At 30.5% G+C, this 15476-nt stretch overlaps 1 protein-coding gene across 2 annotated transcripts in view; it reads left to right on the forward strand.

Moving 5' to 3' along the window:
• The window catches only part of LOC143236821 (uncharacterized), a 200202-nt gene that overhangs the window by 170537 nt on the left and 14189 nt on the right, over window positions 1-15476 (forward strand). For both annotated transcript variants that reach the window (XM_076475419.1, XM_076475418.1), the window contains exons 14-17: window positions 804-994; window positions 2273-2389; window positions 3740-3777; window positions 5081-5192. In XM_076475419.1, the coding sequence (XP_076331534.1) occupies window positions 804-994; window positions 2273-2389; window positions 3740-3777; window positions 5081-5192 (458 nt within the window). The remainder of the gene's footprint in view (window positions 1-803; window positions 995-2272; window positions 2390-3739; window positions 3778-5080; window positions 5193-15476) is intronic.

The following is a 15476-nucleotide window of genomic DNA, read 5'->3' on the forward strand; positions in this document are numbered from 1 at the left end:
CTGCAACAGATAAATATTTTGAAAAAGTTTTATGTAGAAAGTTTTGTTTCTCTGTTTAAATTTCTGACCAACAAGGTGAAATAAACCTTTGAAAATCATTGGCAAGTTTTTTTTTAAATCTTGTTTTTTTTTAAAGGTATGAGTTTCTGGATGTGACTTCAACTCTTGATAAAATTTGTAACATAAGTTACAATTAATTTTTTAAGTTATGGCTCTGAAGTACTCATTCTGTCTTTCATTTCACTCTTTGATTCTGATAGTTTTCAAAGTAAAAATAGTCAGTAAATATCGCTCACATTTTAGGAAGAAGAATTCATCCTTGGTTCTTGGTATGAAAGATTTTCTTTTGAATCTGTTGTAGAAATCTTGAGACAAGACCAGTTTTATAGCAGTCTAGCAAGAAAAAGGTTTTTGTCTGTTTTTCAGCAGAAATGTAAACATTCATAAATATATTTTATTCCCATTTTAAGGCATTTGTTAGGGAATCTTAAACATTGAGATTTTTATTTATGTACATTTAAGTGAACCATATTAATGCAGTCAATTGACAAGTATAAATGTGTGATTTTACAGAGTGATATTAAAATTTTGTTTCATTGGTTGTTTTAGCTTTGTTAATTTCAGATTGAGCTAAAATATTCATAAGTATTGGTTAAAAAAACTTAGTTTAATGTCTGAAGAAATTGTAAGGTAATAATTTATTGGCATGAATGGGACCTAAAAACCAGTTAGTGAAAATTATTGTGTATGTAATTGTCTTGTTGCTTTTATCGTTTATTTAGTTCTTTCTTTTCTTTTTTCAGTTTACATGTGCAGCACCAACATTAAGTTTAAATCAGCTTGGCCTGAAATATGTTTGGGTATGTAATAGTGATGGTTATGTTGGTCAAGTTTGTATACTAAGTCTCCATCCAGAACCGACAGTAACATCTTGCAATGGTGTGTGCAGTGCCAGGATAGTTTGTATGGCAGCAATTCCTGCTGCTAATTCTGTGTAAGTACTGAAGATTATTTCTTACTGGTGAACTTTCACATTTGTTAACTTGAAAATACTTGTATTAATGATTATTTTCATTACAATAACATTGCATAAGACAAAAAATATATTTGGTGAAGCTGTTGTTGTAAATGGCCTGCATGGATACTCATTTCTTCAACAACTAAGGTTACTGAATATACAAAACATAAACAATTCTATGACAGACAATGATTTAGTTCATAAATATTATATGAATAGTTTCAAAGATTCAAATTCTGCTTATTTATTAATTTTCACTTCCTCAAAGTAGTTTAGTAAAATAATCTGCCACTCTTAAGATTTATAAAATTAGTCTTCAGATGCCCCCAGTGGCACAGCGGTACAACTAGGGACTTACAACACTATAATCTGGATTTCGATACACATTGTGGGCAGATCACAGATAACCCATTGTTTAGCTTTGTGCTTAATTACAAACAAACAAACAAATTATCTTAGAATATTCCACCAAATAATAATTGGTGAATTCTGGATTTTAAAGAATGTTTGACATAAATTCACATGGTTTAACAAGTTCCTTACTGGCATACAGGAATACAGTACCATGAAAACTAAATCACACTGAACTTGTGATTCATTATTGCAAGTTTAAATTAGCTTGCTAAGCAATGATGGAAGATCATAGTTCATCATCATTCTTTTCTGAAAAACAAAATGAATGAGACTTTCCATTACATTGGTATTCTGAAACTTTGCATATATTTTAGGTAAAATGTACAGTATAGAATAAATACATAAATCAAAAACTTTCATTTAATGATGTATGAAGTTTAATAAACATTCATGTTAATGTTCCTGTGTTTAAGATAATTTTTATTTGATTTTAAATCTGGAAATGAAATATTGTAATTTTGTTGATGTCAAAACATTTAGAAATAAATATTGTTTGTTTCATATGTTTTAGTAACTAGTTCATTAAAAGTAATTCATATGCTGTTTACTGTATTATTAACATACTTGAAAAGGAAACTAATATTGTTAACTTTTTACAGTTAGTACATAAAGCACAGATTATTATTTAGGAATTTCTGTTATAATAGAACATATCAGTAGAATATTAAATATTTCTTAGCTTGTCAGCATGATGACATATATTTTACTTGTTTTCAGGTGATTTGTTGTATTTAAAGAATGTTTTAAAATATTTAATATAGTTGTAATAGTTCCTATTATATGATGTTTTAAGTTTATAGTAAATAATTATTTCCTTGTATTTGTTTTTGTTTCACACAGAATAAATAGGAGACGTTCTTTTCTACCTGAAAGCAGTCTTACTGTCAACAGTGATATCCAGGATATTGATAGTGATGCTGACCAAAGCAGTAGTGAAAAGTATTTTCGGTTTGACAGGTAAAGTTCATGTTATTCAGTAGTATGATCTATAAATGTAGTCAGTATTTAATATATTATTGATCTTCTCTCCCCTAGTGTAACAGAAATTTTATTTATGGATGAACAATGCAAAAATTTGAGTTTTAATACCCATGGCAGGCAGAATACAGAAAACCTGTTGTGTAGCTTTGTGATTAACTTCCAACAAATAAGTAAACAATATATTTTTCATTTATGCCATATTATTTTAGCACGTCCTTCAAGAGTCAAGAGGTGTCTTGACACTACAGTTTGTTAAATATTAAAAGTAAGCTCAATCTGGATGTATCTTTTCAAGACAAGTTTTCATTTGGTAATTGATAAATTTTTAGGTGAAATACAACACCATCAAGTCTCTATACTAGCTAGTATTAAGGTCTTCTCACTTGGTTATAGTAGTATATATTAATAAAGCCACATTCTCAGCAGCATTAATTAAGCACCTGCCAAACTATAATAGTTCTACTATTACCTTTTTATGTTTACCTTTCAATTGAGATGTGAACAATAGTCAGCAATAGGATGAGCAGATGGGGACTCTTTGAAAACAGCTACAGGCACAATATTGTACTCATCTTGCTATACAGCATATACCAAGGTGTTTCTAAGCAGTTCCTGAATACCTCTGTATATAATTTAGAGACTTCCATGTTTCTTGTGTTTTGTTTGGTTTGTTTTGAATTTCACACAAAGCTACACAAGGGCTATCTGTGCTGGCTCCTTCTAATTTAGCAGTGTAAGACTAGAAGAAAGGCAATTACTCTTCACCACCCACTGCCAACTTTTGGGGTACTCTTTTACCAACGAATAATTGGATTGACCATAACATTATAATGCCCCCATGGCTAATAGGGTGAGTATGTTTGATGTGATGCGTATTTGAACCTGCGACCCTCAGATTATGAGTTAAGTGACTTAACCACCTGGCTATTCTGGGCTTCTTGTGCTTGGCCATTAAACTTGTAATGTGCTGACAGTATTCAGTCACCTTACCATTTCAAATCAACTTTTGCAACCCAACACTAAAAGAGTGCAGGAAATGTTTTCTTTTTAGCCAATGATAATGTCCAAAAAATATAATTTCAAATTAAGAAAACCAGACTGCATTGTTGTTGATTTTTCAACAAAAATGTACCACACTCACTTGTGAGTGGCCTATTAAAAATCAGTTATATTATGTAAATTTAGTTATTTACTTTTGAAAAAACTTATCCAGATCTAAAGATATCCAGTAGAGGTGCAGATGAATAAATTCAGTTCAAAAAAGTGATTTTATGTCAAGTATATCAAAATGTTACAGTGAGTGACATCAATCTTTTGTTATTCTAGTGATTCCAGTACAGATGATGATGATGGAGAATCTCAAGGTATGTACAACACAAAATAATGTTTTGGTAATACCTTAAGAATAATGGCTACTTTTAAATCACAGGTGTATCCTTAGTATTATATTTAGCTTTTACAATATGTTTAAACTTCCCTGTTTCTTTACTTAGTTTTACATATGTTATATTTTTTAAAACTTTAAAGAAAATTATTAATGAGAATTAAATTATAGTCAATGTTTGACAAATGTATGTTAAGGTACAGATTTTGGGCAAGCATTATAAAATTTTGAGAGATGAGCAAAATATTTAAAAAATAACTTGAAATGATTGATGCAATAATAATTCAAGAATTATAAAGCTGAGTTATAGAAAAATGACATGTATTTACATTAGTAGTTATTATATGTGATTTCTACAAATAAATGTTCATAGTTTAGAAAGAAATCAAAGGGGCCTGCTAGATTTTGTTTATGAGCAGATTCTTTAAAGTAGGTGCCTGTGACTTGTTGGCAATAAATTTCAACAGTAAATACACAGCACACAGTTCACTTGTTTTAAAATAATGTAATGAAACAAATCAAATGTTTGTTATTCTGTTGGGTTATCAGACTTATATTCAGAGCTTTAAATAATAGGCTCTGTTTCATCAAAGTTCAAACAGCCTGGATCATTTACTTTAGAACACAAATAATAAAACAAATTATCCTTTTTTGCTCTGTTATTACAGTACAATCTGTAAAAATTTCACTTTAAACATCATCAATATTTGCTATTTATGACTAAACTTACAATCACACAGCCTAGATCTATCTATTTTTTTATCCAACTACATTTTTAACAAGTATATATATATATATATATACCCTGATAGGTGTCTATAATATTCCATACAGTATTGGATATTATGGTATAATAATATTCAATTAAAAGAATAAGAAGAGCTCAGAAGGTTCTACTAACATGACACAATAATATAATAATTACCAGTTCTTACTAGTGAACTGCATAATGTATGATTCATACATAGTTACGTCAACAAACTTGCAATAAACTATTGCTTCTGAACATAACTAAATTTAACACTCTTGGTGTATAAACTATCTAAATCATAACTACCACATTAAACTTAAACTGAAAAAGTTGAGAATATCTAAGTGTAACATACAAGAACTATAACTAATGTTTCATTTTCTATATTTCCTTTATATATTTACAAAGAACAGTTATGTATTTTTAAAGCTTAAATGATAAGTATGAAAAACATAGCATTTATTATTTTCATAAACTCAGGCTCTGATTTTAACTAAGTGTCCTTTGTATCATCAAATCTTGTGGTTTTTAGAAGATGACTCTTCTAACAAGCAGAGCAGTGAACACTTTTTGCTAAGAGAAGATTCCAAAGAAGAATTGGACAATCAGCAACCTACAATGTGGCTCGGTACAGAAGATGGCTGGTGTGTATACGTTTCAAATTTCTGATACATTTTTAAAACTTAAAAACCTGTTGAAAATTAATTACTATGTCTTACAAAAACTACATAAAAATGAACATTTAAAACTAGACAGAACAATAAAATTCCACTCTTTTCAGATAGTTCACGTTTTTTGTTTTTTTTTAAAGTGTTGATATAGTGTGTTTGAAGGAGTACTGGTAAGATGTGTATGAGGGAGTGTTGATACATTGTGTATGAAAGAGTGTTGATGTATTGTGTATGAAGTAATGTTGATACATTGTGTATGAAAGAGTGTTGATACATTGTGTATGAGGGAGTGTTGATACATTGTGTATGAAGTAATGTTGATACATTGTGTATGAAGTAATGTTGATACATTGTGTATGAAAGAGTGTTGATACATTGTGTATGAGGGAGTGTTGATACATTGTGTATGAGGGAGTGTTGATGTATTGTGTATGAAGTAATGTTGATACATTGTGTATGATGGAGTGTTGATACATTGTGTATGAGGAATGTTGATACATTGTGTATGAGGGAGTGTTGATACATTGTGTATGGAGTAATGTTGATACATTGTGTATGAGGGAATGTTGATACATTGTGTATGAGGGAGTGTTGATACATTGTGTATGAAGTAATGTTGATACATTGTGTATGAGGGAGTGTTGATACATTGTGTATGAGGGAGTGTTGATACATTGTGTATGAAAGAGTGTTGATACATTGTGTATGAGGGAGTGTTGATGCATTGTATATGAAAAAGTGTTGACACATTGTATATGAAGGAGTGTCAATATGTTACATATAAATGAGGGTTAATATGATGGGCTTGAAGAAGTGTTAATACCTTATGGTTTTTAATCTTGTAAAGGTTGGCCTGCAAGTGAAGTTTTTTTTTTTATTTTGGTGTATAATTGTTTCAGGGTTTGTTTTTTTTCTGTTCCATTGCTTATACAACTGCTTTTCACAGTTCATCATCTATCACTGTTTATAAATTAAATTAGTTACTTTGAAAGAAAAATGACCGATAATGGAATACAAAAATTACAATACATATGAATGATAAAGTTTTGAAAGTTTTAGTCTAGTGTCTGTTTTAGGGATAGTGCCAGTTAAATTTCATTATTAATAAGAATATTCTTAGGAAATTATACTCAGCTTATTTTTGTGGTGATATTAAATGTTTTTGAAGCCATTTGAGAAATAGTCCTTTGACTGGATAAAGTACAGTTACAATGATTTTTCATCAGGAAGAGTGAAATTGCTACACTGCTCTGTGTAGATAAATCTTTTCTTCATTAAATGTAATAAATTTTCACCATCATTTAGAATTTAATAATCTTAAAGTTTTCTGCAATTAATAATCCCAAGTAGTATGATATTTGAAAATGTGATTTTACTATGTTTTAGGGCTTTTGCTTAATGGTGTTGATGACATTTTTAAATATATGAACAATATTGAATAATAATTTTTTTAAAGGTTTATCCCTAGCATAAATATTTAATTTTTCATGCATGGTCAGCACAGAGTTTTTAGAGTGTTAACACAGTGTGAGATTATTTTGAGCATGTATATTTTTGAAGCTTTTGAAAACTTGTATCTTAGTGAAGTAAGAATCAGTCAGAAAATTGGCACAAACAGATTTCTGTATAACAAACTACATGCTGAGATCACATATTTAATAAAACAAAAGATTTATTCATGAAATCTCGCTTTAAGATTGTTGCTTTTGTAAGTTTATTATGAACTTCTTATTAATTTATTGTAGCACATAATTTTTGTGTGCTCTACCTTTTTTAAATAACTTTTAAAAAAATCGCAGGTTCTACTTTTGCCTTCATAGACTGCTGTGTTGGATACCAGAAACTAAAGTGTACATTGCTACTTCTAATTCTTAGGATGTTTGAAAACATGACATGTTTTACAAAATGTTAGATAAGTAAATGAGCTTTCAGTTTGCTGTTTTATGTATTAATTGCATAATAGTTATATATGTCAGCTTACAGATACAGAGTATTTTGTTTTTCTTGTTATATTTTATTTTTGAGTGATTCAGAGTAAGAAAAAGATGTTGTAAAGTTAAGCTTTTATACTGTTATGGATTTTTGAATATTATTTAATATTAATATTATTATTTGTAGTAATTATGAAGTTTGAAGAATGATAAGGCTCCTGGGCCAGATAATATTTCCTCAAAGGTTTATGAAGGAGGTTAAGAATTGGATATACAAGTCACTTACTACAATTTTTTTTTATAAATCATTGAATAGTGAGCAGGTACCAGAGGATTGGTAGTTGGTTGAAAAGTTAAGCTCTTATGCTGTTATAGATTTTTGATTACTATTTAATGTTATTATTATTATTTGTAGTAATTTAAGTTAAATAACAAAACAATAACTAGACTCAATAAGGTTGGTAACTAAAAATAGTAGGATTAAAGTTTTGAATTAGATCTTATTTGTGTAATCTGTACTACAACATTAGATTAGGTTTAGAAAGTGTAAAGATATTGAAAATTATTTTCAGGCTAAAAATACAGTAATTAAGAATTATGTAAGAGTTAAATATTCACAGATTGTATGGTGTGATAGGTACAAGGAAGTGGTTTTATTTGAGAAGTCAGGACTTCTACATACTTTTAAAGAGACAAGTAGTGAAGATGTGTAATTTGTATGTAGGGTTTATTGGCTGGAGGACAAGTTGGAGGCTATGCTATTTCTAATTAAAATAAAGGCAATAAATAAAGCGAAGTGTAAACTCTAGGAAATGGCAGCAGGATTTCTAGAGGAGTTTAAGCTTTAACATGCAAGAAATACATTAATTAATAATGACTTTTAGGAAGTTAGAAAGAATAACATTAGAGGTAAAATTAATAAATTTAGTTGTAATAAGTATATATAATAACAGTTTTCAGCCCTAGGTTTGTATAGATTAGGAACTGTTTAAGAGAAGAAAATCAAAATGGTCAGTGAAGGGTGTAAATGATAAAGTTAAGGAGATTATGTTACAGAAAGCATTTGGATAGGATAGTCAGTAGGGTAATTATGAGGAAAAGAATTAGATTATGCTACCAAAGGGCACAGGAGAAGGATACAGCAACAGAGCAAGAGCTATAATAATGGAGGTTAGCAATAATGGAATTTTTGTTGTGAATGTATATAGAGGCTAATAATGTAAAGAAGGGAAGATCAGAGGAGCTAATTAATACATACAAGGGGTTGATAAAATCAATTAAGTTAAGGCCTCTTTATCATATATAAAGATGAACAGATTGGCTGTTTGAACTTGTGGGTTCAGTTTAATGGAGGAAGGAAGTTTTTTTGGAATTAATGGTTTGAACGTAAATAGGATAGTGGCAGGCTTGTTTGCTAGGGCTATTAACTCAGTTGTAAGGGAAGTTTTAAACTAAGAGTAGATAGTGTTGAGGGTCAGGATAAAAAAAATGCAAAGAAAAGATATAGGAAAAGTTTAGCATTGGAAATGAGTATAGATGTAGTTTTAGGAGTGGGTTTAATTTGTACTACTCTAATGCTAAAAGTATAAGAAACAGGTTATTTTAAGGCACTGATGGGAATGGAGAATTTTGATGTCAGAATAATTAAAACATGGTTAAATGTACATAATTTTTAATGACATATATTTCTTTGAAATACAGGATTATAGATTATTTAATAAACATAAAGTACTAAAGAGATTAGGAAATTAGCTTTATATATGAAATGTGAGTTACATCCTGTTGAAGTAGAGAATATCAAAGGTAACAGCAAATAGATTGAATCAATTTAGGATTCTATTAGTGGATATAAGTGGAGAATGCTTTAATGTGAATTTATTATAAACCACCAGATGACACTAATGAAATTAATAAGAAGCTATAAAGCGAAGTTAAGATTTAAGCTGTTAATGAGGTCATGATTATAGGTGAATTTAATTTCAGGCATATAAACTGGGAAATGATAGAGTCAAACCATGAAGGAGAAAGGTTTTTGGAAGCTGATCAAAATTGATTTCTTCATGAATTGGTCTAGAAATCTGCTAGAAATAATACTTTTTTAGATTTATTGTTAACTTCTAACATGGAAATTGTTAGAAGAGAGGGTGGAAATTTGGGATTATCTGGATGTAAGTAATCATTGCTTTATGAAGAGAGATGTTTTGTTGCATATGGAGATCAGGAATAATAATATTTAAGTTGCAAAATTTAAAAGAGCAAATTTTGAAAAGATGTAACAGGAATTATCTATTGTGAATTGAGCAGCTGAGTTATTTGGAGACACTGATCAAATGTGAAAAAGTTTGAAGTAAATTGGAGACACTGATCAAATGTGAAAAAGTTTGAAGTAAATCTTTAACACTTTAGTAAATCTTTAAATATTCAAGATAAACATATTCCTTATGAAGAAAGGATGGCTACAATTCAAAACTCAGATTGGCTGACAAAGGGTATAAGAGATAATTTAAGAAATTTAAATGGATTGTATGGTATGAAAGGAAGATTAAAAGAGTATAGAAGACCAAGAAAGTTAGTTAAAGAGGAAATTAGGACATCAAAAAGGACGTTTGATAAAAGGATATCTCGAAATGTAAAAATAACAATAAGGATTTCTTTAATCCCTTTGGTTTGACTTTCAGATATATCTGAACAAACATTTATATCTGGTGACTGCAGTATTTGGATTTATTGCATGGTTAACAAAAAAAACGTTCTCCCTACTGTGACATTCAAGTGTGTCATGATCAGGATCTATATGCTGTAGAAAAGAAAAACTATTCCAGTAATAATAAGCTTATTAGTCTTACATTGGTTGTGGGAAAATATTTGAAAAGACTGACAAAAGATACTTTGTAAAGTCATAAAATAAAGCTTAGAATTTTATTGGATACTTAACATGGTTTTATTTTTAAAAATTTGGCCTTATAAATTATTTGACATTCTTTGAAAAGTTTAATAAATATGTTGATGAGAGTAAGGGTGTAGATTTGGTGTATCTGCATTTTAAGAAAGCATTTGACATTGTGCCACATAAAAGGCTTTTAAAGAAAATTCTCTATAGGTGTGGTGGATAAGTTAGGTAATTGGGTAGAAGACTGGCTGGGTGTAAAAAAACAAATTGCATTTATAAATGGGGCTCAGTCAAACTGAATTAATGGCACAAGTGGGGTACCTCAGGGCTCAGTCTTAATGCCTTTGTCATTTTGATTTACATCATTGACAGAGATGAAGGAATGATCAAGAAATTACTTAAATCTGCTGATGATATTAAAGACTCAGGTGTTGTTGGTTGTGATGAGGATATAACTGCTGTACAGAAATATTTAAATCATTTAGTGAGTTGGATGAATAAATGGTAGATGTGTTTTAATTATAATAAATGCAAGATAATGTATATGGGTTATCATAATTTTAAGTATAACTTGGATGAGAATAACTTGAACATTTTTATGAAAGAACAAAAATTGGTGTTGTGGATGATCAGTGCTTGAAGCCATCCAAGCCAGTTAAGTGTTTAAGATTGTTAAAGAACTTCATAATTTTGTTACATCATCTTTTTCATATTTAATAGTGTGAATGATAGGAACAGATGATATGAATATTAAATTTGATAGGGTAGAAATCATCTTCAGCTCAAACAGTTTTATTTTTTTAACATGGTTGCTTGGCCTCTGGAAAAGGTTACCTTGCTATGTTTTGAATGATTTATATTTAAGTTAGTTTAAAATATAGTTTGGTAATTGTATAAATGATAAGGGCTATCTTTGAGAATTTTTTAAAATTAATTTATTTAATACTTTTAGTTTAATTTAGAAGATAAGACAGCCAAAATGGATCAGTAGGATCCATTGTTGTCTCTGAAATTTGTTATATTTCCAAAACATGAAAACATGAATATCTCCTTTTCAACTTATAGCTAGTATTTGACCATCAAGTTTTTATCTTTGCCCATATAAGCAGTGATGTGAATTTTTCTTGCTTGCTCCAGTCTTTTATACCCCTCCCAATTCCCTTAGCAGTATAATTCACATGATATTCTCCACCCACATGAATGCACCCTCTGTCCTGGTACTGTATATTCATAAATTCATAAACTTTATAGGGACATAAAGGAGCTTATTAGCCCATTAAGTCAGGATGCTATTACAAATTGTGTTTCTCTACTTACACCTCATCCATAGTTCCATTTTATTCACATATTCCTTGCTTCAGGGACAGAGTGCATATACCAACAGTCCAGAATTTTAGATTATGGACAGATAATGAGGATTCCCTGCACATTGCTTTCATCCTTCTTGCTCTTCAATGGGTAAGATCTCAGATTTTGGTTTCATAACAGGTAAGAATGGAGGGAAGGCAGCTAGTCATCACTGACCACCACCATCTCTTGGGCTACTCTTTTATCAATGAATAGTGGGTTGGACCTTCACATTATAATGCCTCCACAGCTAAAAGGGCAAGCATGTTTGGTGTAATAGGGATTTTAACCCATGATCCTAAGATTTGGAAGTAACAGTAAATCTTGTAAATGTATCAGAATTTCAATGAAAATGCTAAAAAGGTATAAATAACATCTTTTATGTAAAACCTGATTGCATGTTTCGTATTATATATATAATTGTGTTTTGTGATACATCAGAAATTGTTTTACTGATTTAAGAAATATTGAGAATTCTGCCTGGAAATTTTGTGAAAAATTGAATTTAATAAATACTGGCTCACTAAGTTAACTATTACATGCAGCATTATGTATTATAATATTAATGCATACTATGGTATACATTAATATTTGAACAATGTAATAGATTTAAAAGAATTTTAGATCCTAAAGGAATCTCATTCATAATATAGCATAACATACAACTCAAGGACAACAATGGATCTCTTGATTTATCTAAGCTATTTTTTTCCATTAAATTTTATCTTAAAAATTAAGTGAAAATAAAACACTGAAAACCAGTCCATATCATTGAAATATTTGTTGAGCTTTCCCATAAATTTCCCTAAATTTGTTATATTTGTCACATCTGTGAGCAACCCATTCCAAAGGTCTCACCTTCTTAAAAAAATAAAAGTGTCTTAATTGAAGGTGATGCCTACTCTGCCAAAAGTTGTATTTGTATCCCCTAGTTGCATCATTATCATTCTTCATTATTATAGTAAATAATGTATCAACACAATCAATTCCCTCAGCAGTCTCACATACCTCAATCATTTCTTCTATAATCATTAGTTTACAAGAGAAAACAATTTCAGGAATTTTAACCTGTCCTTGTATTACAACCTTTTCAACCCTTTCTCCAAATTATTTTCAGCAATTTAATGCTCTTCTTATAGTAAGGAGCCCAAGACTGAACACAATACTCCACATATAGCCTAACCAGTAACCTCTACAGTGAATTTTAACCTCTTTCTACTTGTATTTGCTATTTCTTTAAATATAAAATAAAAGCTATTTGCCCTGCCTCAAGCAACAGCACACAGTGCTTGGACAACATATGAAACTGATCAGCCAGAACACCAAGTTACTTTTTTTCTCAAACACAAGTAAGGTTATTCCCATGAAAATTACACCTAAAACGTTAATATCACCAGGAAATGTAGTTTATTAATCATTCATTCATCTTTCTTGTAGATGTTCAATCAGAAAGAATAAAGTTTATAAAACTGAGCCCTGAGGAATTCCATCTATTGAAACTCTGAAGCCCAAAGCTCTTAGGTCATTTTAGTTCTTAATTTCTTGAGACTGTAATGAGTAGCACTTTTTTTCATTGTTGGGATGAACTAAGTTTTGAAAAGTGGCTATGCTGTTTGGTTATTTATTTTCTGAAAATAAATTAGAACAAACAGAGCAAGATACAAAGCCAGACCTCAATCTCATGAAATAGTATAAGGATTACAGTGGAAAATATCACTAATAGCAAGGATATTTAGTTTATTGAATTCTAATCATGGTAGATTATAGTTTTCTTTCATCCTGATTTAAAACATTTTGTACTTTTGTAGAATGGCTTCATAATATTATAAATTACTTTTCAATTTTGATCCACATTGTTATTAAGATTAGTAGTGTGATACTCTAGGTATTGTATCATAGTATTAATTATTTAATACTACAATCCCTATGTTATATAATGCCAGGCTTATAAGGTTAGTAATTGGTGGTATTAAATATCAATATCATTTTGACTTTAAAATTAATAATTTTATAATAGATTATAAGCTTATAATAGCACACTGTTCTCTGCAAATTTCTCATGAAATAAAATTTGAAAGTAATCAAAATTTATACCCATACAATATTAAGTAGATATGCTTGAATAGAATGAACTATCAAATCACATATAATTCATGCCTTGCCCTTATGGATTTGTAATAAAGACAAATAGAAAGTTGTAGTATCTGTCAAGTTAAGAGCATTTGTACTCATTTTTAACCTGTATACAAATATTGACTAATCTTGTTCCATTTTGACTCTTCTAAAGTGGTGGCTTCTCTCACTCACCAAAGAGACACTTTTTCTTGTTTCCCTTGTGGCAGACAGTGGATTCCTTATTTTGAATTTTAAAAAAATTACATGTCTCGTGGAGGGTTGTGTTCCAGGTGCTTTTGTCATCATCACTGATTAAATTTCAACTCCCATCACACTTTCTTCCAAGTAGTGAACTCTTGATCCTCCAAAACTGTTGGTGGCTCTGCTTCCTGTGAAGTACTCCTCTATAATATATTTCAGGATATTTTATCAATTCCCAGGTAGTTATCTCTTTTGTTTCTGATCTTTAGTTCATCATGCACTTGCCCTGAATGTCAATATTCTCTAACCACATTACATACAGTTTATAACTTTAGTTGTTATTTTTTCTCATTTCATCAGTCGTCTTCACAAAATGTTTGTTTCATCCATATTATTCCAATTCAGGTCTGTCTGATTAATGTTTTCAGTACCAGATCTAGTTTTCTTGGCTGTTTCAGTTCAATATTTTTCCTTTGTTCTGAATCAGTTTTATCATCCTACATTTTCATGACTCCTTTGATATATTCCTGTTCACTTTTCATTTCATATTATCTTTCATGTTTATAGCCAAATTACTTTTTCCTGTACAGTACATTTTGTGGGTCGTTTCATTGTTTTTACAGTTTATTTCTGTGTAATCCATTTCCACAGTTTCCTTCTCTCAATCCTCTTCTTTTTCCATAATTTTTTCTTCCTCCCTAACCTGTAGAGTTCGAATTGTAATTCATTTGGCCTCTTATTCTCGTACCCTTCTCCTCATTATCAATTCTTGGTGTCTTGACTCTCATCATGCACCTTTCTTTTTCCCTGCATATTAATCCTGTCATTCATTGGAAGTACTGTGAACCACTGGGATTACACCTCATACATTCATCTTTCATGAATTTAAGGTGAAGATGGTATGCTCTTCTTTCCTACACCCACATGAATGTCAGTTCCTAGTGGCCTGGGTTTTGAAGTGTAGTCGACTTAGCAGCTGTATGGCCCTCGTTCCTTTCCCTACATGGATTTTGGTTCCCAGTAGCCTATATAGGATTGTAGTTAACTGATGATATGATCCTCATCATACCTCTGTGTAGATGTCGGTTCCTGGTGGCCTGAGTTTTGGATGTAGTTGATTTGTGATGTACAGTCCATTGCACCCTAGCCACTCTACAAGCATGGAGGCACATCCTGCTGCTCTCACCCACATTTATGGATTATGGGCTTGAGATTCATATATCATGTGGTTCGGATCTTTATCTAACCATAGTTCTCTCCCTGTTGGTTGTTCCTACCTATTTCTCTTTATATCTGTGACACCTTTTTCTCACACTAAGCAAAGGGTGTACTTAGTACAAAAGTGATTCAGTCTCTCACATATGATCTTAGATTCAGAAAACTAACTCTTTGGGAGTGTCCTTTGAATACTTTAATGGAGGCTTCTTTCTTTCCCTCGTACCAGTCCATCCACCTGTTCAATGTGGGATTTTAGCTATTTATATAAGCAAAGGTAATGTACCATATTGGAAGATATAATTTTTCTATATTGAAAATGTATTTCCAATATGTACTTACCTCTACTCACGCTCCACACAGAAAATTGGTGCTTCCATTTTCTGTCAAACCTTAAAGTAGTAGTTTTGTAGAATTGAATAGAGAGAATCACATGTGTCAAGAGAGTTATTAGTGAAGGGTTGTTGCATGATGATTTGCATGCAAGGTGCATTGTAATTAATCAATTCCAGATGGTTGGGAGCTTCAAGGTTAGTGGCATGCACAAAAAATATTTGT

The sequence above is a fragment of the Tachypleus tridentatus genome, chromosome 13, assembly GCF_004210375.1.
Source record: "Tachypleus tridentatus isolate NWPU-2018 chromosome 13, ASM421037v1, whole genome shotgun sequence".
NCBI classification, from domain to species: Eukaryota; Metazoa; Arthropoda; class Merostomata; order Xiphosura; family Limulidae; genus Tachypleus; species Tachypleus tridentatus.